Raw genomic sequence first — 27,287 nt, forward strand, 5'->3', positions numbered from 1 at the left:
AGACATGGGCAAAACCGTAGAAACCGGCGGGGAGCAGGCCTCTATAGCGCCACCTTTTGACAAAAGTGGGGGGTTAGTTTAACCAACAGTATTGAGAACAATATTAACCAACTCATTAATATTGTTCTCATCAAGCCAGACAACTTTCTAATTTACAGTCATTAGCTCCGACCAACAGGAAGTCAGATATTTTGGTTTGAATGTGGATTTTTTGAATAAACAAGCTCTGAAACTTTAACTACTCCTCTTAGGGGATTCATGCAATCGCCACCAAACTTTCTGAACATGATGACAAGATACTGAAGATGCTAAATTGCGAACGATTATACAATATCTTGAATGGTGTTGCCATGACCAGGGTTTAAAATATGGACAAAAAAGGGAAACAGACAGTGGCTCATATCTTATAAAATCAATTGTTTGATTTAAATTAAATTAAGATTGTATGTTTGGTAATTAAACCTGGATTAATTTAAAATGAATGTACTATTTTTCAGATCAATATATTTGTTTTCTTTAAAATATTTCTTCTGAATCTCACACTCTCTCTCTCTCTCTCTCTCTGTGTGTTTTACAATGTTGATTAGAGGTCTTTAATCCTTTTACTGATTACCCATTTTACTGGGTGTTTATAGTGGTTGTCTGAGAAAAAAACACAGACATAGCAGATTAGGATGGTATTCTGCACTCATTTGAAATTGACCTATGACATTCTATGACAAGAAATTCATCTACATTTAAATGATCTCATGGATGTGGCAGTTGTGGTTTGTGATCATAGGGGCACCAGCTGCTGCAGTAAATGTGGTGTGAATTTGACATAGTCCTTTTATGTTTAACCGTTTTAAATGCCTATTGCCCACTGTGCACAGTTGCCCTGAAGCCAACTCATGGGGCTTGAGCCCGTCATCGCTGCTTGCAGCTATATTTGTTTAAATTGTTTTTGAATCATCTGACTCAACTAACTGGTCAGTCTCCAACTGACTCCATCTTTTTTAATCTCACTCTGCCTCTGTGGTGTGTGTGTGTGTGTGTGTCTCTCTCTCTCTGTTTGGGTGTGTGTGTCTCTCTGTCTCTCTCTCTCTCTCTCTCTCTCTCTCTCTGTGTGTGTGTGTATGTGTGTTTGTGTTTTACAGTCTTGCAGATTTAACCCTTTCATTGATGTGTCCTTTTGTCTGCATTATAGGATAGGAAATCTCTTAGCCCTTCTCTTCTATAAACTTGTATAACAAAATAAAGGCATATAACCAGTTCTTTTGTAGTTCACTGACTATATAGTTTTATATAATTAGTTTAATAATTTAATTAATGAAAGACCTTAAGATGAATTCATCTGAACATATAACATTTTAACTGCTAATGATAACTTAGCTATAAATGCTTTTAGTTAGTATTACATTTGAATGTATATAATAAGAGATTGTCAAAGACTAATTTCTGTTAGAGTATAGATTTTATTCTTATTGTTTAAAACGTTATTGAATAATCTGACTGAACTAACTGGTCAGTCTCCAACTAGTTCTTAAATCTCACTCTATTAATTATTTATTGATATAATTCAAATTTATTTAAAAAACCATCTTTAAGTAAATTTCACATGATAATAAAAGTGGCTGTTTAAAATAAACTTGCATAAGTGAGCAGAAAAATCTAGACATGTACCTTACTATTACCTGAGAAAAAATCGTCTTAGCAGGTTCTATGATTTGGCTCTTTATTAATTTTATCATTTTATTTTTTTATACCACACATATTGAAATTAAATGAAAGCATGCTTTTGGTGCATAAGATTGGTGCACGAACGATAGCTCAGGGAGGTCAAACACATGAAGAGAAGTGTTAGGATAATACAATATCAGCAATCACAGACATTCGCATTAAGACTGCTAAATTTGCGCAAATAACAGTATATAATTTGCTCTGGAATTTTTATAGAGGTTGTCTGAGAAAAACACGGACATGGAAGATTAGGATGATATTCTGCACTCATTTGAAACTGACCTATGATATTCTATGACATGAAATTCATCTAAATTTAAACGATCTCATGGATATGGCTGTTGTAGTTTGTGATCATATGGGCACCAACTGCTGCAGTAAATGTGGTGCATTCAAATGACTTTGACATATTCATTTTATGTTTACCCATTTTAAACGCCTAATGCCCGCGGTGCACAGCTGCCCTGAAGCCACCAGGTTGGTGGTGCCACCGGGCTTGGGCCCGTCATCGCTGCTTGCAGCTATATATATATATATATATATATATATATATTTTTTTTTTTTTTTTTTTTTTTGACTATTCGGGCACTTTTGGGGCCCTTACCATTTTTGATAACCTTTTTCTTGTGCGCGACTTATTACATCTTACTGAGATATATGGACTTAATGTAGGCCTTTTGTCACTTGACCAGGAAAAGGCATTCAACAGAGTCGACCATGGTTATCTTTTTAATGCCTTATCAGCTTTTGGATTTGGAGAGCAGTTCATCTCATGGATTAAGATACTTTATACAGATGTTTACAGCATGCTGAAGATAAATGGAATTTTAACAAGACCCTTTCCTGTGCGTAGAGGTGTAAGACAAGGATGCAGTCTCTCAGGACTATTATATGTAATATCTATAGAACCTTTATTAATTGTTCTAAGGGAAAAGTTGCAAGGTATCTCAGTCCTCAATCCCAATATATCGGAAATTACTACAGTTAGGCTTATTGCCTGTGCTGACGATGTTACGGTCATAATAAGATCAAGAAGATATCTTTCAACTGAGCAAGCATCTGGACTATTTTCAAAAAGCATCTTCAGCACGGGTAAATTGGAATAAAACAGAAGCGTTACTTTGTAGTCAGTGGCAGGAAGAAGCTCAACCTCAACTCCCACAACAATGCCACTGGAATACAGAGGGATTTAAAAGTATATTTAGTATATTTAAGGAGGAAAGAGAGAATCATTTTGGTCTCGAAGAACCACTTTTTTATAATTTGTGATTATGTCATCAATCTTATTTGCCAAATATTGAAATCAACACTTTTATTTCATCTGGTGTTTCAAAAGTGGGAGATTTAATTGACACAGAGCAAAATAAATGGTTTTCTGTACAAGAAATTACTAAACAAATGGGGAGAAGGTCAGAAAGGTTTGTGAAGAACGTTTTAAGAAAGTTAAAATCATTTCCTACATCATTGAATACGTTTCTTAAAGATAATTTTGTTAGTGGTTCAAATCAATGTTTTTTTTTTTCCTGAAGTATTTGTTACACCACAGAATTGGCAGAAAAATGGGGCTGTAAGAACTTTTTTCTTTACATGTTCTTCAACATGTTTTTAGAAAGTAATAAGCGACTTTTGTATATAGCATGTGTGAAGTCGAGATTTTGTGAACATTTTAAGGATAAGATAGACAACTCCTCCATTTTGTGTCTATCTGTCCCTGATATTCAATCACCTTCATGGCATTTGTTTTATAAAAGTCCACTGCCAAAACGATCAGGAGATTTACAATGGGTATCATGCATTGTGCATTAGCAACGAAAACTTTCCTGTTTAAGTGTAACCTTAACATATCTTCAGTTTGCAAATTTTGTAATGTACCAGATACTGTTTTTCATACCTTTTATGACTTTATAAGTCTTTTAAATAAGTACACTTATTTTGATGTATTGACTAATATACTAAAGCACATGAAAAATAATTTATTTTAATTTCAACTTAAATGTGTTGTCCAAAATGACATTTGTTAATGTATTTTAAATGTGCTTAGTCTTTAATATATACTGTGTGCATTAATACACCTGAAATGTATTTTTCTTTTGAATTTCAATACACTTGCTTATACAGAATAATCCAGTACAACTTATTGTTGAAATTTTTATCACCAGCTCCTGCTCTAAATAATACATAATACTTAATAATATTTGACATAAAATGTCATTTATGGAGTGCTGTATTACTAATGCAATAGTGCTGTACTTTACATATGTTTATAATACTTTTAATATCATTATGTTGTTCTAAGTCGATTAAACATTTAATTGCATTAATTGCAAGCAAAAGTTTAACAAATCTAAACAAAATTTATTTGAATTCATATTCAGTTAAAATACATTTAATTTTAATCAGACTAAACTGTAAAAAATTATTGACTTTTAGTTAGGTGAATGAGTCAAGTTCTGTAAACTTAGTCGAACTACAACAATGAATTAGAAAAACTTCAAATTGAACAGAAATTTAATCATGCACGTATTATAGCCAATAAACTTTTTGTTTAATGCGCATGCGCCAAAATACTACGTCATGACAGCGCACTACTTCACCAGAGTTTGAAAAATGCACTTTCAGCACTCTTTCTGTAATCGCGATGCATGAGGCAACTTTGCTGATCAAAGAAGAAGAAAACAAAGGAGCGCACGTTTGGATGACTACAGATGAGACGTTATGTACTACAAATAAAGAGGCAAGTAAGTATTTTAATATATATTTTCTTTATTTTTATTTTTTCACCGTAACATAGCAGTTCTTATTGCCATTAAGTGTAACTTATTTAGTTTAATCGCAATATGGAGGTGAATTATTCATGTTTCCTGTAATTTATTTATGATTGCATTATAATAATTTCTTATATATGAATGTGATCGCGTGTGCGCGTGTTCAAAGAATTTGGCTGCTGAAAATATAATATTTTAATTGAACTCTGTGGGATTACAAATTTAAGAATCTGTTTAAGATCTGCTGATCCTACATCCTGACATAACATCACATGAAATACTATGGTGAAGTACATTGTATTTAGCATTTTAAGGTAAAAAGGATGACTTTCTAAGAAAATAAAATCAGGCAGCCCAGGTGTTTTTATGCACTTCCTGACCATTTGGCATGACAAGCTCAAGACACAGCTCTGCCTTTGTCTCTATGATAATGTGAAGGTACACTGCATTTGCATGCTTTTAGATTGTCTCCACCTCTACTGTATGTATCCCTCCCCCTTAAATGTATATAAACTACAATGTACACTGCCTTAGTTAGACTTGATGACTACAGCTACCAACAGCACGTGTTCTCAATAAAGAATCTGCTGAAGAAACATCCAAGTCTCCTGGTCTTCGCTTCGGAGATTTCCAACAACTCTGACTTTTTAAATCATTTTAAATTACTTAAAGTTAAATTTGCAGAACTAAATTCAAAGATCTGATCTTGTAACATTCAAAGACATTTATATACATTTAATCCATCTAATCGCTATTATAACCACCAGTAATGTTCAATATATCACCCCCTCTAGAAATACTTCTTATAATCTATTTTTCTTTAATCTATTTTTTTGCATTTGAAAAGTGAGGTGTTCAATTACTGTTTGTGTTTGTAATATGTAATATTTTTGTGCTTCTCTGTAATTATATATTCATTTTGTAGGATCAGTACAGATTTGTTATTGGAGATACAGTGCAAGCTGTGTGGAATCAAAGACCTGTATTGATGAGGTGATGTTACAAGTTTTGCCATTAATTCTGCCATTAATTCAGCCAGCACACCCTGATCACACACTACAAGCTAAAACACTGCCATCAACTATTCTTATAGCTTTTAAATGCTTTGAATCTTTTCCATTTGCAAGTAATAAATTCTCACCTGTGCACTTACAAATCCCCATCTAATCATTATATATTTATATATAATGATATTATATCATTATTTTCAAAGCAAAAACTCATTCTGTGTGAACGACCCCTCAATTTGCTTGGGTCTTGGATTATTTATCTATATTTGTGTAATTGATAAAGTTATGTTTAATTCCCTGTAAAGTAGGAATAAAAACATTTATAAAATGTTCTCTATGTTTAAAGGCCAGTGTCAGTGAAGATGGTGTGGTCACTGGAATCCTGGTTTTTGTGGGAAATGTGAAGGAGCCTCTCCCAGGATTCTACTACAGTGTTGTCCTGATGACTGAGGTAATTCATCTTAGGTGATGCAGTTGCGGTCAAAAGTTTACTTACACCTTGCAGAATGAACTGCTTCATCAGGGAAGTACTAAATAAAAAGACAAGATGCAAATTTTTATGATCCCTCTTATTGTTAAAATTATTGACATTTTGCAGATACTGCAAGGTGTTAGGGTGATTTGTCTACAGTGGTTCAGGCTGCAGGATGGCCGAATGACTAAAGAAACGTTATCAGACAAGAAATTTATAGTTTTCTACCATCTTGCTATTACCACTCACTGCCACTTATACCAACGATGGAAATAAGTGCAGTTACAATAGCAAAATATGTGGGAGAGCATTACAATAGTGAAACAATATTATATTGCAATACATCGCACATCAAAGTTAATACCGAATCAAAACTAGTTAGCATAATTTATAATTGAAATAGTTTATTCATATTTGGTTTAGGGCTGAACGATATTGGAAAAAAAATTTCACGATTTTCACGATTCGATTTCTATTCACAAGCTTCATCGGTTCGTCCGATATTGACAAAATCTTTATCCCCGGATTCGGCATGAACCAAGGAATCCATCGACACCAATATTTTGTATTTTCTGACAAAATGTTCAAAAGTTATTGGCCAAAATAGCCATTTTTCAGATTGCATGACCTGCAGGTGGTGCTGTTCCCAAATTTAGGATGGACCCTCAGATCATGGTCCTGATCAAACGTACCAATTTTTGTTTTGATTGCTCAAAGTTCGGCCGAGATACAGCCTCTGAACCAATGTTCGGTAGACCTCGTTAAGTTCGTGACATGACTTTTTTTTACCAGTAGATAAAAAAATTCTGTTCAGTCATGTCGGTGCGGCTTGGTCCAAAGATCATGTGATCAAAGTTTGGACAAAATTTGAAGGAGGAGTAGCAAAAAAATGGAATATTGTACTTCTCAAAATGGCTGCTACTGTAATGGGTGGAGTCTTAATTTAAGATGTTGAATGGAATCAACATGAAGAGAGGAATCAGTTGCACTAAATTATAACCTTTAGAAAAGTGAATTTTTGAACTGGTGGTGGTGCTATAGAGTTGGTTCTAGAGACTCCAAATTTGGTCCAATGACTATTCATGACCATCTCTACAATTGTGCCAAATTTGATCATTTTCTCATGTTCCGTTGATAGGGCTGCCATTGACTCCCATTCGGGAAGAATAATAAATATAGCTGCAAGCAGCAATTCGGGGCCAGGCCCCAGAAGGGGCAGTAGCGCAATACGGAGCAGGAAGAGCAAAAACAGCAGAAAAGGAACGTACATGCAAAACAGCTGGTTCAGAAGCACAGGTGGGAATTAACTCAAAATTAATAGAAGCTCAGATGAGAATGAACACAGAATGAACTAAAAACGCTTGTATTTAATCCAAGAATAAAGATTAGTACAATGCTTATTTAGATAATAAAAGAATCAAAATGACTCATTACACACAATTGTACAAAGATGTCCCACACGGGATTCGAACCCACAATTTCTGGGTCATGTGTCTGTCACTCTTCCAGTTGCACTATTGGGGAGACATGTGTTTACATGCTTGCTGTAGTTCACTAGTTCATGTGAAAATTAACTCAAAACGAAGAATTTTTATAAAAATGCACCGCATGTTATATTTAATAACTTTAGTTTACATCATTCAACAGCTCATCATGCTGTAGCGCAATGCGGAGAAGGAAGAGCAAAAACAGCAGAAATTAAACAAACATGAAAAACAGCTGGTTCAGAAGTACGGGTGAGAATGAACACAAAATGAACAAAAGGTCAGATGAGAAAGAACACAGAATGAACAAAAAAACTCTTGTGTCTAATTCAAGAGGAATAAAGATTAGTACAATTCTTATTTAGATAATAAAGGAATCTAAATGACTCATTACACACAATTGTATAAAGTCACCCCACACGGGATTCAAACCCACAACCTCTGAATCCGGTGTCCATTTCTCATCTCATTGCACTACTGGGCAGGTGAACATTCACACAACTGCCGAAGTTCAGTAGTTCATGTGAAAATGAACTCAAAATGAAGAATTACTATAAAAGGAGAGGCAAGATGGCGGAGGTAGCGAGAGGTCGAGCAGGTGCTGGCTTGCTGCCATCCAGCTATCAGTTTTTTAAAAAACGTTCTGTTCAAAAGCCATGTTATACTAGTCATTTTTTACTAAGTAAGATTATTTTATGGACGGTTTTATGTTGCCGCACTTGTGGCCAATTCGGTACGACCGTGTATAGCAAATAATCAAGCTCAGTACACGGAGAATGTGATCACCTGTTCAAATCATTTAGTGCTTCCTTCTTATCGTGGATATAATGGTACATCTTTGCCTGTTGGACAATTTGCATCTTATCGCAGCGTTCTTAATCATGGGAAGGTGACTATTCCAACTGTTTCATCGAAAAATATGATAAAATGCAAATCATCAAAACCGATAAGGAAATTTTCTGGATACCTGCTTGTCACGCTGTTGCTTGCGGGGGGTGTGCATCTGAATCCCGGGCCATGTGCGGACGAGGTGGGCCCGGAATCCCGGGCCATGCATCTGAATACCGGGCCATGTGCGGACGAGGTGGGCCCAGATCAGCACCACCTAACGGCATTTGCGGGGAGTGTGTGTCAGCGTTTGTCTTCAGAGGATACTGCTTTGGGATGTGGTCATTCTATTGACGGTGACTCGCTTACTGTGGATGCTGGCCAACTGGGTGAGTCTTTCGTTGATTCAACGCCAGTGACTACATTTCAGACAGACGATGTTCCATCGGCTACATCGAATCATGTGCAGAGGGCTACTTTAACGTCACTGAATAAATCAACACACAAGATAAATCCGGCAATTGTAAAGCATCGGTGTTTTAAACTTTTTAGAACAGTAAATCATGCTTGCATTCTTTGGGATCACCTATCGAAACCAAGTGGAATACTAGGGGGACATTTAAACATTCGAAGTCTCATTCCTAAAAATGATCAAATACACCATCTTTTATATGAGTCAAATTTAGATTTTTTATGTTTATCAGAAACATGGTTGTATGAAAATTCCCCTGTTGATATGTTAAATGTGTGTGGTTATAAAATGTATAGACGAGATAGAATTGATGGTAGGGGTGGAGGTGTGCTATTTTATGTCAAGGACAGTATAAGATGTGACCAAATTCAGTGGTCAAGTATAAATGAGGTAGAATGTATTTGTCAAACTAATATTGTCTGAGCAAATGTCATTTACTGTAATTGGAATTTATAGACCACTATCTGCTAAGGCTGTATTTTATGAAAAATTGGATGCTCTTATCAAAGGATGTGATACAAATAAGGAGATTATTTTATTAGGAGATTTTAACATAAACTGGAATGATGAAGTACAAAGGAAGAAGTTAAAAATTACAACTGGGCATTATGATTTTAGACAGATTATTGAAGGGCCAACTAGGTTAACTAGGTCCCCAGAAACGTGTATTGATCTGGCTTTTACTAATAGACCAGAAAGGATAAAGAAGCGTTATAATCTGGTAACTGGACTATCCGATCATAATATGATCCTGATAGTAAGAAAGCTCACTAAAAGCAGATTTAATCTAACATCTGATAAGAGGGTAGAAAAATATAAAATACCTAAAAGTCAGTTGGATAATAAAAAACAAAAAAAAACAACAGTAAACGAAATAGACTGGGATGATTATTTGACATATGAGGGTGTAGACCAAAACTGTATTTTTTTTGACTGAAATTCAAAAAAAAAAAAAAAAAAAACAGTTAAGGAAAGTGAAACCTAAACCAGGACAAAGAGAATATTTACCTTGGCTAAATGAAACAATTCAATTACTTATGAAACAAAGGGATCATGCTCTTAAGTTAGCACTCAAGTCTAAAACAGAACATGATAGGCATCTATTTGTTATATGAAGAAATAAGGTTGTAAAGGAACTTAGGCAAAAGCTACTTTCTTTATTAAGGCTATTAGTGAAGCTAAAGGAAATACTAAAGAAATATGGCAGAATTTAAAGAAATTAACTGGAACATAAAAGATACATAAATCAATAGAATTAAATATAGATGGAAACATGATTAATGACTCAAGAAAGGTGGCAGAAGTATTTAATGATTATTTCAAGGATTCTACAAAAACTTTGATTAAGAATGACTTTGGTTCAGGTGATTTAGTTTTATCCATGAATTGTAATGCTCCAATTCTGAATTTTAAAGAATTGACAAAGACCAAAGTACACACGATTATTTCTTCTCTTAATAGTTCAAGGGCAAAGGATGTGTATGGAATGGATACAATATTTTTAAAAACTTATAAAGAGGCATTTATTCTTCCAATTTTAAAATTATTAATTGGTCTATAAAGGAAGGAGTGTTTCCGAATACTTGGAAAACTGCAGTAATTACACCAGTGTTTAAATCTGGTGATATGTTAGTTAGTAATTATAGACCAATTAGTATTCTCCCAGTAGTCTCAAAAATTGCAGAAAAATGGATTTCTGAGCAGATAATATCACATTTGAATAATACTCCATTCTCATTGCATCCGATGCAGTTTGGTTTTCGAAAGTATCATTCAACAGAAACTGCGAATTGTCTTCTTTTAGAAAATATTAAATCAAAATTGGATAAAGGTGGTGTGGTGGGAGCTGTTTTTCTGGATTTAAGTAAAGCATTTGACACAGTAGATCATGAGGTTTTAATTAATAAGTTATTAAATTATAATTTTTCAATAAAAGTAATTAAATGGATAAGATCATGTTTAACTGATAGACAACAGTGTGTTCGAGTAGGCAATAAAATTTCACAATTGCTTACAAATTCAGTTGGTGTACCTCAAGGTTCCATATTAGGTCCTTTGTTATTCAGTTTGTATATTAATGACTTGCCTGATGTTTGTGCACCTACTGTAAACTACCAGATGTATGCTGATGATACAGTCATATACTTGGATGCTAAAAGTAAGAAGCAAGCTGCAGAAGAATTATCAGCAGAAATGGATAAAATTACTAAATGGTTAAACAATTCTTGTTTACATCTCAATGTTAGTAAAACTGTATGTATGTTTTTTTTTCTAAGTTTGCAAATAGAGATCCGGACCCTGATGTTACAGTAGCAGGTAGAAGGTTATCAGTGGTTCATTAGTATAAATATTTAGGTATAATACTTGATTCACAACTTACATTTAAAAAAACAAGTTAAAAAAAATAGAATGGAAATAGAATTAAATTTAATTTGGTAAATTTTAGACATATTAGGAATAATTTAACCACTGAGGCTTCAAAGTTATATATTAATGCTATGATTTTATCACACATGAATTACTGTTTGACCAGTTGGACACAGACAAGTGGGAGTACTCTACAATCATTAGAAAGACTCTATAAGCAGGCTTTGAAAATATTGGATAAAAGGTCTAATTCATATCACCATTGTAAAATTTTAACTAAATATGTTTTTTTAAGTTGGGAAAATATGATTAAATTTGCAGATATCCTACTTGTGTATAATTTTTAATTGTGTATAAATTTTGCATGGTATGGCCCCACCTCCACTTAATGAATTTATTAAACAAAATTTTAATTCATCTACTAGAACCACTACTAGAGGGGACTGTACAATACCATGTAGAAGAAGTGCTTTTGGGCAGTCAGTATTTTCCTATAGAGCAGTACATGGAATACTATACCCATAGAACTAAGAAATATTACATCTCTTGCTTCTTTTTCGAAAATGATAAAAGGGTGGTTATTGGATAATCAAATATGTATTCATAATTTGAAATAGTGGTTTCTTGTTTGCTTCTGGTTTTGTATGTAAATTTTTTGTGTGTGTGTGTTTACCATCAACCTGCCAGGGACTGCAGATGAAAATTAGCCAGAATGGCTAAATCTGGCACGTTTACATAGGAGACTTGTTTCTTGTGTTAATTAATGTGCATTGTCCTCAGTAAATTTAAAAAAAAAAAAAAAAAAAAAAAAAGATGTACTAGATTTCATTCTTCGACGACAAAGAGTTCAAAAGTTATAACCTTTAGAAAAGTGAATTTTTGAACTGATGGTGGCGCTATAGAGTTGGTCCTAGATGCTCCAAATTTGCTCAAATTACTCTTAATTATCATCACTTCAAGTGTGCCAAATTTGATCATTTTCCTACTTATGGTTCATTGACTACCATTTGGGAAGTAGAAGAACAATGAATTTGAACATAAATTCACTGCATGTTGTATTTTATAGCTTCAGATTTGATATTATTTTAGGCACAACACCTGGAACAGATGCAACTTCTGCATTTTTTCCTGCCACAGTACCTCATGCAGTCTGGGCATGTGTCACACTGAGTTTCGAACCCACGATGCGAAGCATTCGGGATCCGTGATGTGTCACACATTGAGCTAATCAGTCATGCATGTTCAATAGTGTGCTGAGCAGAGGTTTCAGTGTGAGAAAGAGTTCACAAAAAAAAGTTCCTTAACATGTTAACCAGATTAGTGTGCAAAGTTTCTTAATGGCAGTTAAACTTTGGCTAACCTGATAGCTGAAGAGCCACATTAGAAAGAATGGAAATTGGTTAGCATGCTAAACGATTACTGTGCTAAGCTAACTAGCATAAGACAACAAACACAAGCAAGGTCACATTCAGAGACGAATCTCTCTGGAACGGTAGCGAATATTAAAAATCGGTTCAGTCATTTCTGTGAGGCTCGATCCAAAGATCCTCTGAGCTGATTTTGGACAAAATTTGTAGGAGGAGTAGCGGAAAAAACGTTTTTCATTTACTTCAATATGGCGGACAGGTACATTTAAGGAAAATGACATACCGTTGGAATCGGCATAAGCCAGGGAATAAAATGACAAAGCATACAAATTTTGGACAATGTTTTCAAAAGTTGGAAGCGTTTTTGCAAATATCGTTATATCTGTGAAACACTAGGTGGCGCTGTGTTCAAACTTCTCAGGTACCTTCACGACATTCTGATGAAGATACGAAGCAATTTTGTGAAGATATATCAAATTGTTTAAAAGATATTGCAATTTATGACAAAATTCAAAATGGCGGATACGTGGTTAATCCGATATTGACAAAAAACGATACCCTTGGATTCGGCATAGACACCAAGATCTTGATGTTCTGACAAATTGTTCAAAAGTTATTGGCCAAAAATAGCCAATTTTCAGATCTCATGACCTGTAGGTGGCACTGTTCCCAAATTTGGTATGGACCCTCAGATCATGGTCCTGATCAAGCGTACCAATTTTTGTTTCGATTGCTCAAAGTTTGGCCGAGATACAGCCTCTGAACCAATTTTGAGTCGACCTCGTTAACTTCGTGACATAACTTTTTTTTTTTTCCCAGTAGATAAAAAAAAAAATCTGTCCAATCATTTCTGTGCGGCTCGGTCCAAAGATCATCTGATCAAAGTTTGGACAAAATTGGACAAAATTTGAAGGAGGAATAGCACCATTCCTGATGACTCTTGGGTGTCTCAGCCATCACTTAGACCACTGCAGTTAACAGCCGAATCTGGGAGTGCACCACCTGCAGCAGTCCACCTGTTACCACAAGCAGTCTCATCACCAGTCTCCAGTCTCCAATGCATCTCAGACTACCCCTATAACTGCACCAGCTTGCATCAACATCGACTGTGGTACTCCAACCTCATTCAGGAGCCACAGTCATGTCCACTGCTGCCCCTTGAGTAAAAGCACGCCGTCTGTGCCACAGCAACCTACCACAGCAACATTGCCGCCACCTACAAGGCCATATGCGGTACTGCAGACAGCACTTCCTCCTGTGACAACACGTGCACGTTTTCTGCAGCCTCCAGTTACCAGCTATCAAGTCAAGTCAAGTCACCTTTATTTATATAGCGCTTTTTACAATGTAGATTGTGTCAAAGCAGCTTTACATTGATAACTGGTACATTATTTGGCTGCACAGCAGCTCTTAAAAGAATAGTGTCAATGCAGGCAGATCAAAGCACTGTTGAATATCAAATGTCAAGTCAAATGTCAAGTGTCCCCAACTAAGCAAGCCAAAGGCGACAGCGGCAAGGAACCCAAACTCCATCAGGTGGCAGACAAGTGGCAAATAGGTGTTTAAATGGAGAAAAAAACCTTGGGAGAAACCAGGCTTAGTCGGGGGGCCAGTTCTCCTCTGGCCAACAGTGCTTTGTTACGATTCAGGTAGCTATCATAAGTCCGACAGGATCGCAACATTCAAAGTATTTATTCCAGTTCCATCCAATTGAGGATCGTATTCATCACGGCGGTATGGACGGTTGTTGAGGAACTGTTGTGGCTGTCGTGTCGATGAGGCCCTCACAGTGGATGATCTAGTTGACTCAATCTCTGCTGATACTTCAGGGCTGCGTTGTGGTCGTGTCAAGGTGCAGGTCCTTGGTCTCACCTGGATACGGCCCGGATCCGGTTGACTACGGTGAACCTCGGGATAACCAGAAAGACTAATATTAGCGTAGATGCCATTCTTCTTCTGATGTAACGAGTACATCAGGTGTTATAGGAAGTGTTCCCGGTTCCGGCTGACCTAATTTATGCAGCCTAATAATCCTTTAACAGATTTGAAAATATAAATTGGTAATGTGTTATGTGTATGCCAGGTTGAAGAAATACGTTTTTAGTCTAGATTTAAACTGACAGAGTGTGTCTGCTTCCCGAACAATGCTAGGAAGATTGTTCCAGAGTTTAGGTGCCAAATAGGAGAAGGATCTACCGCCTGCGGTTGATTTTGATATTCTAGGTATTATCAGCTGGCCTGAATTCTGAGATCGCAATAGACGTGAAGGACTATAATGAATTAGGAGCTCGCTCAGGTACTAGGGAGCTAAACCATTTAGTGCTTTATAAGTAATTAGCAAGATTTTAAAATCTATACGATGTTTAACAGGAAGCCAATGCAGTGTTGACAGAACTGGGCTAATATGGTCATACTTCCTAGTTCTAGTAAGAACTCTAGCTGCTGCATTTTGTACGAGCTGTAGTTTATTTATCAGGCGAGCAGAACAACCACCCAGTAGAGCGTTACAGTAATCCAGCCTTGATGTCATGAACGCATAAACTAACTGTTCTGCATTTTTCATTGAGAGCATATGTCGTAGTTTAGATATATTTTTAAGATGGAAGAATGCGGTTTTACAGATGCTAGTAACATGGCCTTCAAATGAAAGATTGGTATCAAAGAGCACACCCAGGTTCCTAAGTGACGACGAAGACTTAACAGAGCAGCCATCAAGTGTTAGACAGTATTCTAGGTTATAACGTGAAGAAGTTTTTGGTCCAAAAATTAGAATCTCTGTTTTTTCTGAATTTAGTAGTAGGAAATTACTGGTCATCCAATTTTTTATATCAGCTATGCATTCTGTTAATTTTGTGAATTGGTAAGTTTCGTCAGGGCGCGAAGAAATATAGAGCTGAGTATCATCAGCGTAACAGTGAAAACTAACGCCATGCTTCCTAATGATATCTCCCAAGGGTAGCATGTACAGAGTGAACAGCAACGGTCCTAGTACTGAGCCTTGCGGTACTCCATATTGAACTTGTGATCAATATGACATCTCTTCGTTTACTACTACAAACTGATAACGGTCAGATAAGTATGATTTGAACCATGACAATGCAATTCCACTAATGCCAACATAATTTTCGAGTCTATTTAAAAGAATATTGTGATCAATAGTGTCAAATGCAGCACTAAGATCCAGTAACACTAATAGAGAGATACAACCACGATCTGATGATAAGAGCAAATCATTAGTAACTCTAATGAGAGCAGTCTCAGTACTATGGTACGGTCTAAATCCTGACTGGAAATCCTCACAGATACTATTTCTTTCTAAAAAGGAACATAGTTGTGATGATACTACCTTTTCTAGTATTTTTGACAGAAAAGTGAGATTTGAGATCGGCCTGTAATTGACTAATTCTCTAGGATCAAGTTGTGGTTTTTTAATAAGAGGTTTAATAATAGCCAGCTTAAAAGTTTTTGGTACGTGTCCTAGTGATAAAGATGAATTGACGATATTAAGAAGAGGATCTATAACCTCTGGAAGCATTTCTTTCAATAGCTTAGTCGGTATAGGGTCTACCATACATGTTGTTGATTTTGATGATTTAACAAGTTTACACAATTCTTCCTCTCCTAAAGCAGTAAATGAATTGAATTTTTCCTCAGGGACACTACAATGCACTATCTGACGCGATCAGGTTTCAGCCGTGCCACCTACTGTCCCTAGCCACTCTCAACCGCCTTCATTCTTGCCCTTTCCGCATGATGGTCATCCAGCATACCCTGGTACAGAGCTACTGTTTGCATCAGCCTATGGCATCCCACAACCCAATTTGCCGGTGTTCGAAAGTGGTAATGAGAGTGACTTTGCCTTGGTAAAGTTGGCACTGGACAATCTGTTGAGCAATCACAGCCATCTCAGTGAACAGTACAAATATCATGTTTTGCTAAGCCATTTAAAACTCCTTAGTGCTCAGCAGCTGGCTAAAGCCTATATGTACCATCCGTGTCCTTATTCAGCTGCACTGCAGGCTTTTCAAGACAAGTATGGCCAGCCAAGACAGCTTGTTCAGCCAGAGTTAGGTGCCATGAGCACTCCACCACTCAAAATGGGTGATGCTAATGCTTTTGACTCCTTTGCATTATCCGTTCAATCATTGGCGAGCATGCTGAGGAAGCTTGAGGGCCAGAATGGTTATGAGCTCATGTGTGGCTCTCATGTGGATCGTCTGCTAAGTAAGCTACCATCTGCTTATCTTGATGGCTTTGTTGAATACTGCTTAAGCAGGGGTATTCTACAGATGGGTACTGATAAGACCTATACACTTCCTGATCTGGCCGCCTAGTTAGAGATTAAGTCTCAAGCGAAACGAATCTCCAGTGGTCGTCACACTATGGAAACCCATGCAGTCCTTGATGACGGGTCAGAAAGAACACTAGTGCTTCAGCCAGTAGTGCAGCAGCTCAAGTTAGCCGGTGCTCCTGAGTTGCTTCCCCTACAGACAATTCAACATTGTCACACTGAACTTGACGATTGCTCATCGATATCTTTTGAGGTGTCCTCAGTATCCAAACCCATGACGAAGTTCACTATACGCAACACATTCACTGCAACCGGTCTGTGTCTAACAGAGCACAACTACCCAGTGACTGCACTCCAGAATGCCTATTGACATCTGAAGGATCTGCCGCTGCCTCCTGTGGACAGGGTAAAGCCATTGCTCAGATAATCCCCACCTCCTGACACCAATCCAGCCCATATGCAAAGGCCCAATTGGGGGACCTATTGCTGCCTGCACACAACTCGGATGGTCTCTACAGGGCTCTATGAGTCCAATGCAACCTTCTCGAGGTAATCAGCAGTGTCTTCACATCATGTCAGTTTTGACTTACACGATTTAAAACCTGACATTTCAACGTTTTTTTAGACATAAGTCTAATTTTTTTGTGATTAGTATTCACTAAGTTACAGTTCATTTTCTGAGAACTATCAGATTGGACTTCGCTCAGAGGGAGACGAGAGATCACGCATCATGTTAGTTTTCTTTATTTTACAAAAAGCACAACATTTTGTTTTTACTCTGAGTGTACACAAATAAAAGAAGATATTCCACAGATTAAAATGGTGTATAACTCTTAATTGTATGTGCAACATTGACGGAGTATTTTGAGTCTCTTTCACACTGGTAGGGAAAAAAACGAGGTGGTATCGCCGGCGATACCTCAGACTTGAGGGAGTTAAAGGGACAGATCAGCGACTCCTTCATCCCGGCTCAGAAAGGGTCCTAGCTGAACTGCATCGCCAGTATTGGGTACTCCGAGGCAACGGTGGCGGGCCAAGCCTCAAACCCCGCTGATCTACCACCCTGCAGGCTGAATCTGTATAAGCCGCCTTTCCATTCTACTGGTGTAGACTGCTTCAGCCCATTCACATTTAAAGTTGGTCGCCGCCAAGAGAAAAGATGGGAGATTATCTACAAATGTATGACGACGTGGTGTGTCCATCTAGATCTGTTAGAGCATTTGGACACTGACGCATTCCTGCTCTCTCTGTGTCGATTCATAGCGTAACGGGGCAAGCCTATGGAACTGCTATGTGATAATGGCACTAATTTCATTGGAGGTGATCGAGAACTACGAGAGACCTTCAATGCCGTGTCACCAAGGCTTCAGGAGCTGTTGGCTGGGCAGAAGATCCGGTTCCGCCATAATCCACCAAGTGCTCCTCATTTCGGGGGAACCTGGGAGCGTGAGGTAAAATCAGTCGACAGCGCTACGTGTAATCCTGCGAGAGCAGTCGATCCCAGAACCAGTACTTCAAACTCTTCTGGTGGAAGTTGAGAGCATCTTAAATGCCAAACCACTTGGCTATGTATCTTCGGATGTCACAGACCTGGATCCAGTGACTCCAAACTTACTTCTTATGGGTTGCCGTGATGCCTCTCTACCGCAGGTCCTGTATGACTCTAACAACTTGCTATAGTCAGGTGCTGGCTGACTGTTTCTGGACTGCCTTCATTTGCCATTACCTCCCAGGCTTGCATGGTTGTCACAAGTGGAGGATGGATGTCAAAGAACTGACAGCAGGTCAAGTAGTACTTATTGTCGATCCCCAACTTCCCCGGGCACTCTGGCCTGTCGGCACAATGACGGAGACCCTGGCTGGGGCTGATGGTAGAATTCGGATCACAAGAGTCAGGGTTAAGGAAAAAACCTATACCCGTCCAGTTGTCCAGCTGATCCCACTTCCTCACCTTGAGGACGATGACACAGACACTTCAGACAGACTTTCTTAGAGTATTCAATTATCTTACGAGATAACTGTCAGAAAGCCTGTCCTAGGAACTAATGTTTAGTTGTTGTTTTCTTGTACGTTTCGTTATTAGCGACGCACACCGGTACAAGATGACTGTTAGTCCATGTTCATGCTGCTATTATGCTTTGTGTAATGCGTTCATGCAATAACTGTAAGTACTATTATACCTTTATATCTTATTAGTATATGTTGTGCATGTGATTGGTGATTGCTGATGTTTATATTGTTCGAGTTTACAATTTATTTCGGCCGTAATTTGCCGATCTGAATCTGCTGAGTCATCACCATCCGCTCTAGTGTTACGAGCTGATACAGCGAGTGTTTGTTTATACAATTGCTTACAGCAGCATAATATTCAGTGTAGTACTGTATTTTTGTTAACTTTATTGTGATTATTAAGATATTTGTTGAATATATTTTCTGTACTAATGTTACCGATTTCTCTGAGTAATTAGTGCAATAATTACTCAAAGTTAGATGAATATTATTGTAAATTAATTTTTTTCTTTATTTTCCTTTGTAGACCATATAATATCACAGCTGCATATCTCAGATGCATATTCAAGATTGTAAATAAACGCCTCATTATCAAGAATCTCTTCTCCACTCCCGATTCCCTGACCGGAATCTGATCCATATTTGGCCACCTCAATCAGCTAAAAAAAAAACTTAATTGTAGTGGGGCTTGCTTGGCCCCTAATAATAATAATAATGTAATTACGCAGGAAATATTAAGCATGAACATATATCTGGGATTATTATCAGAAATTGATTTGAATATACATTAAAGGGTTAGATCACCCAAAAATGAAAATTCTGTGATTAATCAGTCACCCTCATGTCGTTCTACACCCGTAAGACCATCGTTCAACTTCCTAACACAAATTAAGATATTTTTGATGAAATCCGAGAGGTATATGACTAGGCATGTGATGGTATCAGATTTCCATGCTGCGATTAATTGATTAAGGTTTTATCATGGTATTCAATTATATGAGAAATAAAGGTTGAAAATTTAACCAACTTCAGTGTTGTCCTTTTAATAATAACTTTATTTTAAATAATAAAGAGTACCTCAAACATTTAAATACAAATAAATATAAAGAAAACAACACACAGTAATGATAAAGTGAGCAATTGTATCAAACAGAATAAAGTGCAAACTGCAAAAGAACAACTTTTGTTAACTGCTTTTAAATACATTTAAAAGTAAAAGAACTATAAAGTGTCAACAATAAACATTTTCAACCGATTCCTGGTATCTTCTGGGTATTCCTTCTGAGATGTCATGTTTTAGTCCTTCTAAGCAGAGGTGGGTAGTAACGAAGTACATTTACTTCGTTACATTTACTTGAGTATTTTTTTGGAAAAATTGTACTTTTTAGAGTAGATTTAAATGTGGGTACTTTTACTTTAACTTGAGTACATTTCTAGTGAAAACACTGGGTGACGTTCCTCTCGTTACTTTATTTTAATGCAATACTGTACATGTTAAGAAATGCGTAGTTTATTCCAAGCATGCTCTCTTTTTTTCAAGAACGATGCCCCATTCACAAATGAATCAATCTGTTGAGTCGATTCTGTTCAAAGACTTGATCAAACAATTTGGCAAAACTGTCTAAATTGGTTCGCGAATCAGATGATTTGTTCAGTTCCCTGCACCACTGAATCGTCTGAAGCGGTTTCTCACTCGGAGCATTGGATGAAGTGGCAGTGGACCTACAGTCAATTAAAAGCAAATCTGCAAATGTATCCTCTTGTTTGCCAGCGATGAAGATCTTTATTAGATGAACTGCGTATGCTGTCTGTGAACAATTCCAGAGGTAACGATTTCATTCGATTTAAATTCATAATAGCCTACATTTTACAACCAAACAGATTATTACACCACGATAACAAAGTATGTAGCATTTCTTTACCATTTTTTGGACATATATCTTAAATTTATATATTAAATAAAATACCATTGTTCAGAGAGTATAAAAATAAACACTTGCCGCCCTGCTGTAATTTTGTTGGTAGCCTATTGCGCAGTGGCGGCGCCGGCGACCTGTTCGTCTTGAAAATTAACGCCTTTGCGTAGACACAATTAATCAGTTTACACGCGCCTGCAGAAATATACATTTGTTTACATTTTGGAGAACAGACGGAAGAATATATTTTGTACAATTGTACACAAATTTTTTCGAGCAGCAAATCAGCATATTAGAATAATTTCTGAAGGATCATGTGACACTGAAGACTAAAGTAATGATGCTGAAAACTGCTTTGCCAACACAAGAATAAATTACATTTTAAAATATTTTAAAATAGAAAAACAGTTATTTTAAATTGTAATAATATTTCACAATATTATTGTTTTGCAGCCTTGGTGAGCAGACGAAACTTCTTTTAAAAACATTAAAAATCTTACCGATCCCAAACTTTAGAGCGGTAGTGTACACATATACACACACACACATATATATATATATATATATATATATATATATATATATATATATATATATATATATATATATATATGTGTGTGTGTGTGTGTGTGTGTGTGTATATATGTATGTTACAAAGTAACTAGCTACTTGAGTAGTTTTTCATTGGATACTTTTTTACTCTTACTCAAGTAACTATTAAGATTATTATTTTCACTTTTACTTCGAGTAAATATTTCTATAAGAACTTGTACTTTTACTTGAGTACAGTTTTTGAATACTCTACCCACCTCTGCTTCTGAGCTGTCATGTTTTAGTCCTTCAGATTAAAGTGCAAAAAAAAAATGTGAGCATGTTCACTTTTTCTGGCTTGAGCTTTGCATGGTGAGGTGAGAGGATGTGTCCACTGGCACTAAATACCCTCTCTCAAGGAACATTTGTTGCGGGTATGCAGAGAAACTCCTGAGCAACGGTAGCTAGATGAGGTAGCTCTTCAGCATGCAGACTCCACCACTGCAATGGATCTGCTTCTGATTTTATTACTGGCACAGAAAGATACCGTTTTACCTCTGCTTCAATCTTTGACTTTAGGCTCAGGGTGCTGCTGCCTTCACCCTCCTCTGCCCTCTCTTGCCTTGTGGAGGTGATTTTGTTGAGGAGGGTGGCCAAGCTTTGGTGCTGTTTTTCAGAGGTGGCGATGGGGGAGGTTGTGCTGGTTCGCTCTGTCTGGGCAGCTCCCTCACACAGTGTTTTCATCTCTATCAGTTTTGAGGCTTCCTCAGTGCAGAAGTTGACTGTGGCTTCTAGGTCATCAGAAAAGCTTCCCTTAAACCGCGGATCAACAAAGCTTATCAAGTCCATCACCTTCTTTGCATCATCAGTGTACCTGGACTCGAGATCTGTCTTCATTAACCTCTTCAGGTCTTTGGTAAGGGCACTGTCTTCATTTTTCACATCAAGAATGTCTGAGATGATGTGACTTAACACCGGCTTCAGGGCTGACAGGCTTACTCTGCTCTCTGAAGCCAAAGCATCAGTGAAAGCACTGAGTAGATCAAGTATTTTTAAGACTTACTTAATAACTGCAATATCTGCATCCTTTGGCACCAAATGCCATGCCCCTCTCTCAGTTGCCAGTACAGCACAGACTGCCTGCTGTTGTTCAATAAACCTCTGCAGCATTTTCTGAGTTGATCCCCATTGAGTGACTACATCATGGATAAGCGACCTCTGAGGGATGTTTAAGGCCTCTTGTTTATTTCTGAGCTCTCTTCTTCTCTTCCAGCTTCTTGAAAATACCTGCACCAAATGTCGACAAGCTCGGATTGCTGTGTCCACCCTCTGATTTTTCAGAGCTTTAGAAATGGCTAGATTCAAGTTGTGGCCAAAACATCCAAACCACTGGCAGGGGAAGGTGGTGTCACTCTCAAAGGCCTTTTTCATGTTTGTAGCATTATCGGTTGTAACACTGACAAGACGCTCTTTGTTGATGCCCCACTCTTGCAACATGTTATCAAAAAATTCTCTGATATTGTCAGCAGTGTGGTCTTCTGGAAAGAACTGTGTTTCCAGGCAATTTGTTTGAAGTTTCCAGTCTAAGAGGTAGTGGATGGTGAAGCTGATGTATGGATGTCCGCTTCCTCCACTGCTGGTCCACAGGTCAGTGGTTGCCGCATACCATTTTCCCTGGGCTATATGCTTGCCAACTTCCTCTTTTAGACTGTTATACATTCTGGGTAATTCTGTTTTTGAGAAAAACTTCTCTGAGGGACTTTTGTAAAGTGGAACTGTGGTCTTCATCAGTTTCTGAAATCCTGGTTTTCCTACAGTGTGAATTGGTATCATGTCCTTAGCAATATAATATGCTATGGCATGATTGATCTCTTTGGCCCGGTGAGATGAAGGTCCATATGAAGCCTGATGCTGGAATGCCTCTTTGACTGTTGGCTGAAGAATGGCTTCAGCTGAAGATGAACCAGCACTGCTAGATGCATGGGTACTCTGTAAATAGAGAGACAGGAAAAAATAAAGAAAATAGAGAAGAAAAACATTACTCTATAAAACTGAAATTTTAACGTCTTGACATTTAAATGTACGGAAGCCCTAAACGGCCATGGATTATTATTTTTTTCTATCTTGTTTTGTCGTGATCACGACTTATTTTCTCGTGATCTTGAGATAACAAAAGTTGTTTTGTTGTGATCACGACTTAATCTCTGCTCTAAATTACACAAATGTGCCAACAGGTGTAAGTATATTACCAAATTTAACTGATGATGTGCGTTAAATATCCGCTTTACTGTATTAGTTCATATTGGCCCAGATTGTACGAGTTTCGGACAGAGAGAGTCTTCGTGATCGCTTTATTTTGTGCAGTATTGTGTGCGTTAAGTAATTAACTTAACTGTTAAATGCTTGAATATGATTATTTTGCTTAAAAGTGTATCTGTTATCGTTCTGACTAGTGCATGACTCACCACAGTTTCACGACCGCAATAGTTCGGTGTGATACTAAACGTATTGCTTATTAAAACTCATTTTGATGTCACTGTATAGTATTCTGTTTGCACCTTATTGTGTATCTTTAAGACGCCATTTTAATCATCGCAGTTTCAGTGTTCGTTTACCTCACTCACTCAATGTATATTGATAAGAAATATGATTTATAGCCTATGTCATTTAATTCAGTGATAGTGTGTACCTATTGTACTTTCTACATTTCTTTGTTGGAAACAACACACATACATAAACACTCTTCTCAAACAGCATCCCAAGATTGATTTAGCCTATATCAACTGGATTAAAGTTTTGTTTTTTGGAAATCTGGAGTAGGCCTATTGCACCTCTTTTTAATGGAAGCTGGAAGAAGACAGTTTAATGATATCACAGCCTATCCTACATGATGAATAAAAATAACAAACACATTATGTAATTTAATTTTATTTCAAACGAATGAGGAAAATAAATATTTAATCTAATTTTTAGAATTATAGAATAATCTGGCATCTTTCTGAAGGCACTCTGGCTGCGCTTGAGATGTTGAATGCTCTGTTGATCATTAAACATGTTAATTACACAAATAAAATGTTTAGTGTACATTTATTGAACAGTGATTGATTAGCCTATATGTATTTATTTATTGTAAACTTTATTATTAAGTGAAGTAAACATTTTGCTGAAATATCCACAAGATATAAGTGCGCATGATTTATCCGTCGATCAGATGCGCGTGAAAGTTGTGTTCATTACTATAGCAACAGTAGAATCCGGGTACAGTGTGTTTCAGAATCAATCACTGTAAAAAGAACTTTTATGTCGTGATGATGAGAAAACAACTTTTGTTATCTCGAGATGACGAGAAAACAACTTTTGTTATCTCGAGATCACGAGAAAATAAGTCGTGATCACGACAAAACAAGATAGAAAAAAAAAATAATCCATGGCCGTTTAGGGCTTCCGTACAAATGGGCATTATTGACACATAATAACTTGTCTGTACAACACTAGTACTAAAATTCATATTATTATTATTATTATTATTATTATTGTCTGAATAACAAGCCAAGCCAGTGTTAACTATTATAGCTAGCTAAACATTTATCAAGGGCAAGTTCACTTGCACTTTGTGACAGTGTACGACTTTATTGCATTCCATCAACGTATAATTAAAATAATTATTCTGGCACACTGTCATTTTTGATTACTCAGCTTACTTTTAGCTGTTTATTGTACTTAAGTTGGTAAAATACATGACACAAACTTTAGCATAGCTAGCCTAGTGGAGCTCTAGCCAACTTTTAAACTACATTGAAACAAGCTAACATTACATGCAAATGAAAATAGTAACTCTGGCATCTTGTCATTCAACTAATTGTTTTTATGTAGTATTCAACACGGAAATGAAACAAAGTTTTATAAACTTACCTTTATCTCTCTGAATTGGACTGGATGGTTGTCACGGAGATGAGCGAACATGTTAGACGAGTACCCGTGTTTCACTGCCACTTTCCATCCACATGTCTTACACAAAGGGAAACTGTCTTCAACCAGCAATCCCTCTGCATTTTTTTGGAACCCAAAATATTTCCAAAACTCTGACTTCACCCTTTTAGAAGGGGGATAAATCGTTGGCACCATGCTTCCTCTCCACGCGGGTACTGTTTACATCGGAGTGCGCACGCGTCTTTTGCTCAGCAGCACACACACACACATACTGCATCTCCACGTGGGGAATGGGATTATTTAGATCAGAGTGTGCATGCCTACGCAGCATACACGCAGTGTACTTTTATCCAGTTGATGAAAAAGAAACTAATGCGCGTTCTAAAAATCAAAATTTTTATCTATATTTTTTTCACTGTATTTTAAAGTGCCCACGATAACAATATCGTGCATATTCATTACCGCGATTTATCGTATTACCGGAAACCGGCACATGTCTATATATGACTCATCCATAGACAGCAATAAAATCAACAATTTCAAGGTCCAGAAATGTACTAAAGACATCGTTAAAACAGTCGACGTGACTGCAGTGGTTCAACCTTAATTTTATGAAGCAACGAGAATACTTTTTGTGCACATAAACAAAACAAAAATAATGACTTTATTCAACAATATCTTGTCTTCTGTGTCATTCTCATACGTTGTTTACGTCCAGCGCTTCCAGGTTCTACCTCAGAATGCCAACTGGATGATGACAGAGAAAAGAAGAGTTTGTTGAATAAAGTCGTTATTTTTGTTTTGTTTTTGCACACAAAAAGTATTCTTGTCTCTTCATAAAATTAAGGTTGAACCACTGCAGTCATGTCGACTGTTTTAACAATGTCTTTAGTACCTTTCTGGATCTTGAAAGTGTTGATTATATTGCTGTCTATGGACGAGTCATTTACCTCTCGGATTTCATCAAAAAAAAATCTTAATTTGTGTTCCGAAGATGAACGAAGGTCTTACGTTCTCATTGAACGACATGAGGGTGATTAATGACAGAAATTTCATTTTTGGTTGAACTAACCCTTTAAATAATACAATACAACAATCCCCCATTACTAAATTGCACTATATTATATTAAAAAGGTTTACCATGCATCATCTTGCTCGGAGCAACAGTAAATGCTTGGAAATAAAGCTTCATTTCTTTAAATCCATACGCCATCAGCATCTTTTTTCTAAATAAGTTGTGAAGCATGTATATTTTTCCTGATGTTTTTTGCTGACCAACATTCCCTTCAGGCTCTTGAAGATATTGGAAACCCTTAAAAAGCCACAGGTCAGCTCAAATTCTATTGCTTTTTACAAGCATAACAGTGCATATGAATTAATTGCCATTTGTATGTTTGAGCGAATTATTAATTTAACCAGTGTTTAATTGTTATTTTTACTGTTTCGAAATAAATGCTGTTAACGAAAACACTGTTGAATCATTTGCAGTTATTGTACAAATAAAAATATAAAATTATATAAACACAGTGAATAACTGTACATGACGATAATATTTTGTCATTAAAATCAGATGATTTCCTATTACTGCAATAGAATGTGAGGGAATGTGAGGGAATACTAGGGATACGGTGGCTTCATTTTTTATTACGTCATGAGCAATCCAGTAATTAGGATTTACCTTTCTGTATAACACTACATGCCCAGGTAATCAAAAAATAAGAAAAACATCTCTGTTTTTCTAAATTTGAAAATATTGCATATTTCTCTTAAAACATCTCTCTCTCTCTCACTCACTCACAGTAATATATATATATATATATATATATATTATATTCAGGGTTCAGGGAATATCCATGCTAGTACACAATACTTTCTGGGCTATTTTCTACATTTTTCATTCCAAACACTATAATTATCTCATACCTTTTCAATACAAAAACTTCACTTACATATTTTTAAAACTCCCAATAATTTTCGCAGAACAGTTGTCGACTTGCAATCTTAAGTGATAATTTCTTAACAATTAATTTGGAATTGTATTGGCTTCTCCTAATATTACATTTATTGGGGTGTTTCCATAACTCTTATACAGATTTTAAAGCTCTTTGTTGTATTGTCTAATTTC

At 36.7% G+C, this 27,287-nt stretch overlaps 2 protein-coding genes across 2 annotated transcripts in view; both read right to left on the reverse strand.

Moving 5' to 3' along the window:
* The window catches only part of becn1 (beclin 1, autophagy related), a 109,024-nt gene that overhangs the window by 81,469 nt on the left and 268 nt on the right, over positions 1 to 27,287 (reverse strand). The window lies entirely within an intron of this gene.
* On the reverse strand, positions 13,791 to 25,955 carry LOC127523955 (E3 SUMO-protein ligase ZBED1-like). Its single transcript, XM_051915189.1, has 2 exons — positions 25,145 to 25,955; positions 13,791 to 23,221 (listed from the first exon to the last, which is right to left on the reverse strand). The coding sequence occupies exons 1-2, from the start codon at positions 25,355 to 25,357 to the stop codon at positions 22,292 to 22,294; spliced, it is 1,143 nt and encodes a 380-aa protein (XP_051771149.1). The 5' UTR covers positions 25,358 to 25,955; the 3' UTR covers positions 13,791 to 22,291.

The sequence above is a fragment of the Ctenopharyngodon idella genome, chromosome 12, assembly GCF_019924925.1.
Source record: "Ctenopharyngodon idella isolate HZGC_01 chromosome 12, HZGC01, whole genome shotgun sequence".
Lineage (NCBI taxonomy): Eukaryota > Metazoa > Chordata > Actinopteri > Cypriniformes > Xenocyprididae > Ctenopharyngodon > Ctenopharyngodon idella.

What these genes read in the sequence shown, in the direction of transcription:
- LOC127523955 (XM_051915189.1), bottom strand. Translation starts at nt 25,357, where the DNA reads ATGGTGCCAACGATTTATCCCCCTTCTAAAAGGGTGAAGTCAGAGTTT. An exon ending in TCCAATTCAGAGAGATAAAG is followed by an intron (nt 23,222 to 25,144) that starts GTAAGTTTATAA and finishes CTCTATTTACAG; the next exon opens with AGTACCCATGCATCTAGCAG.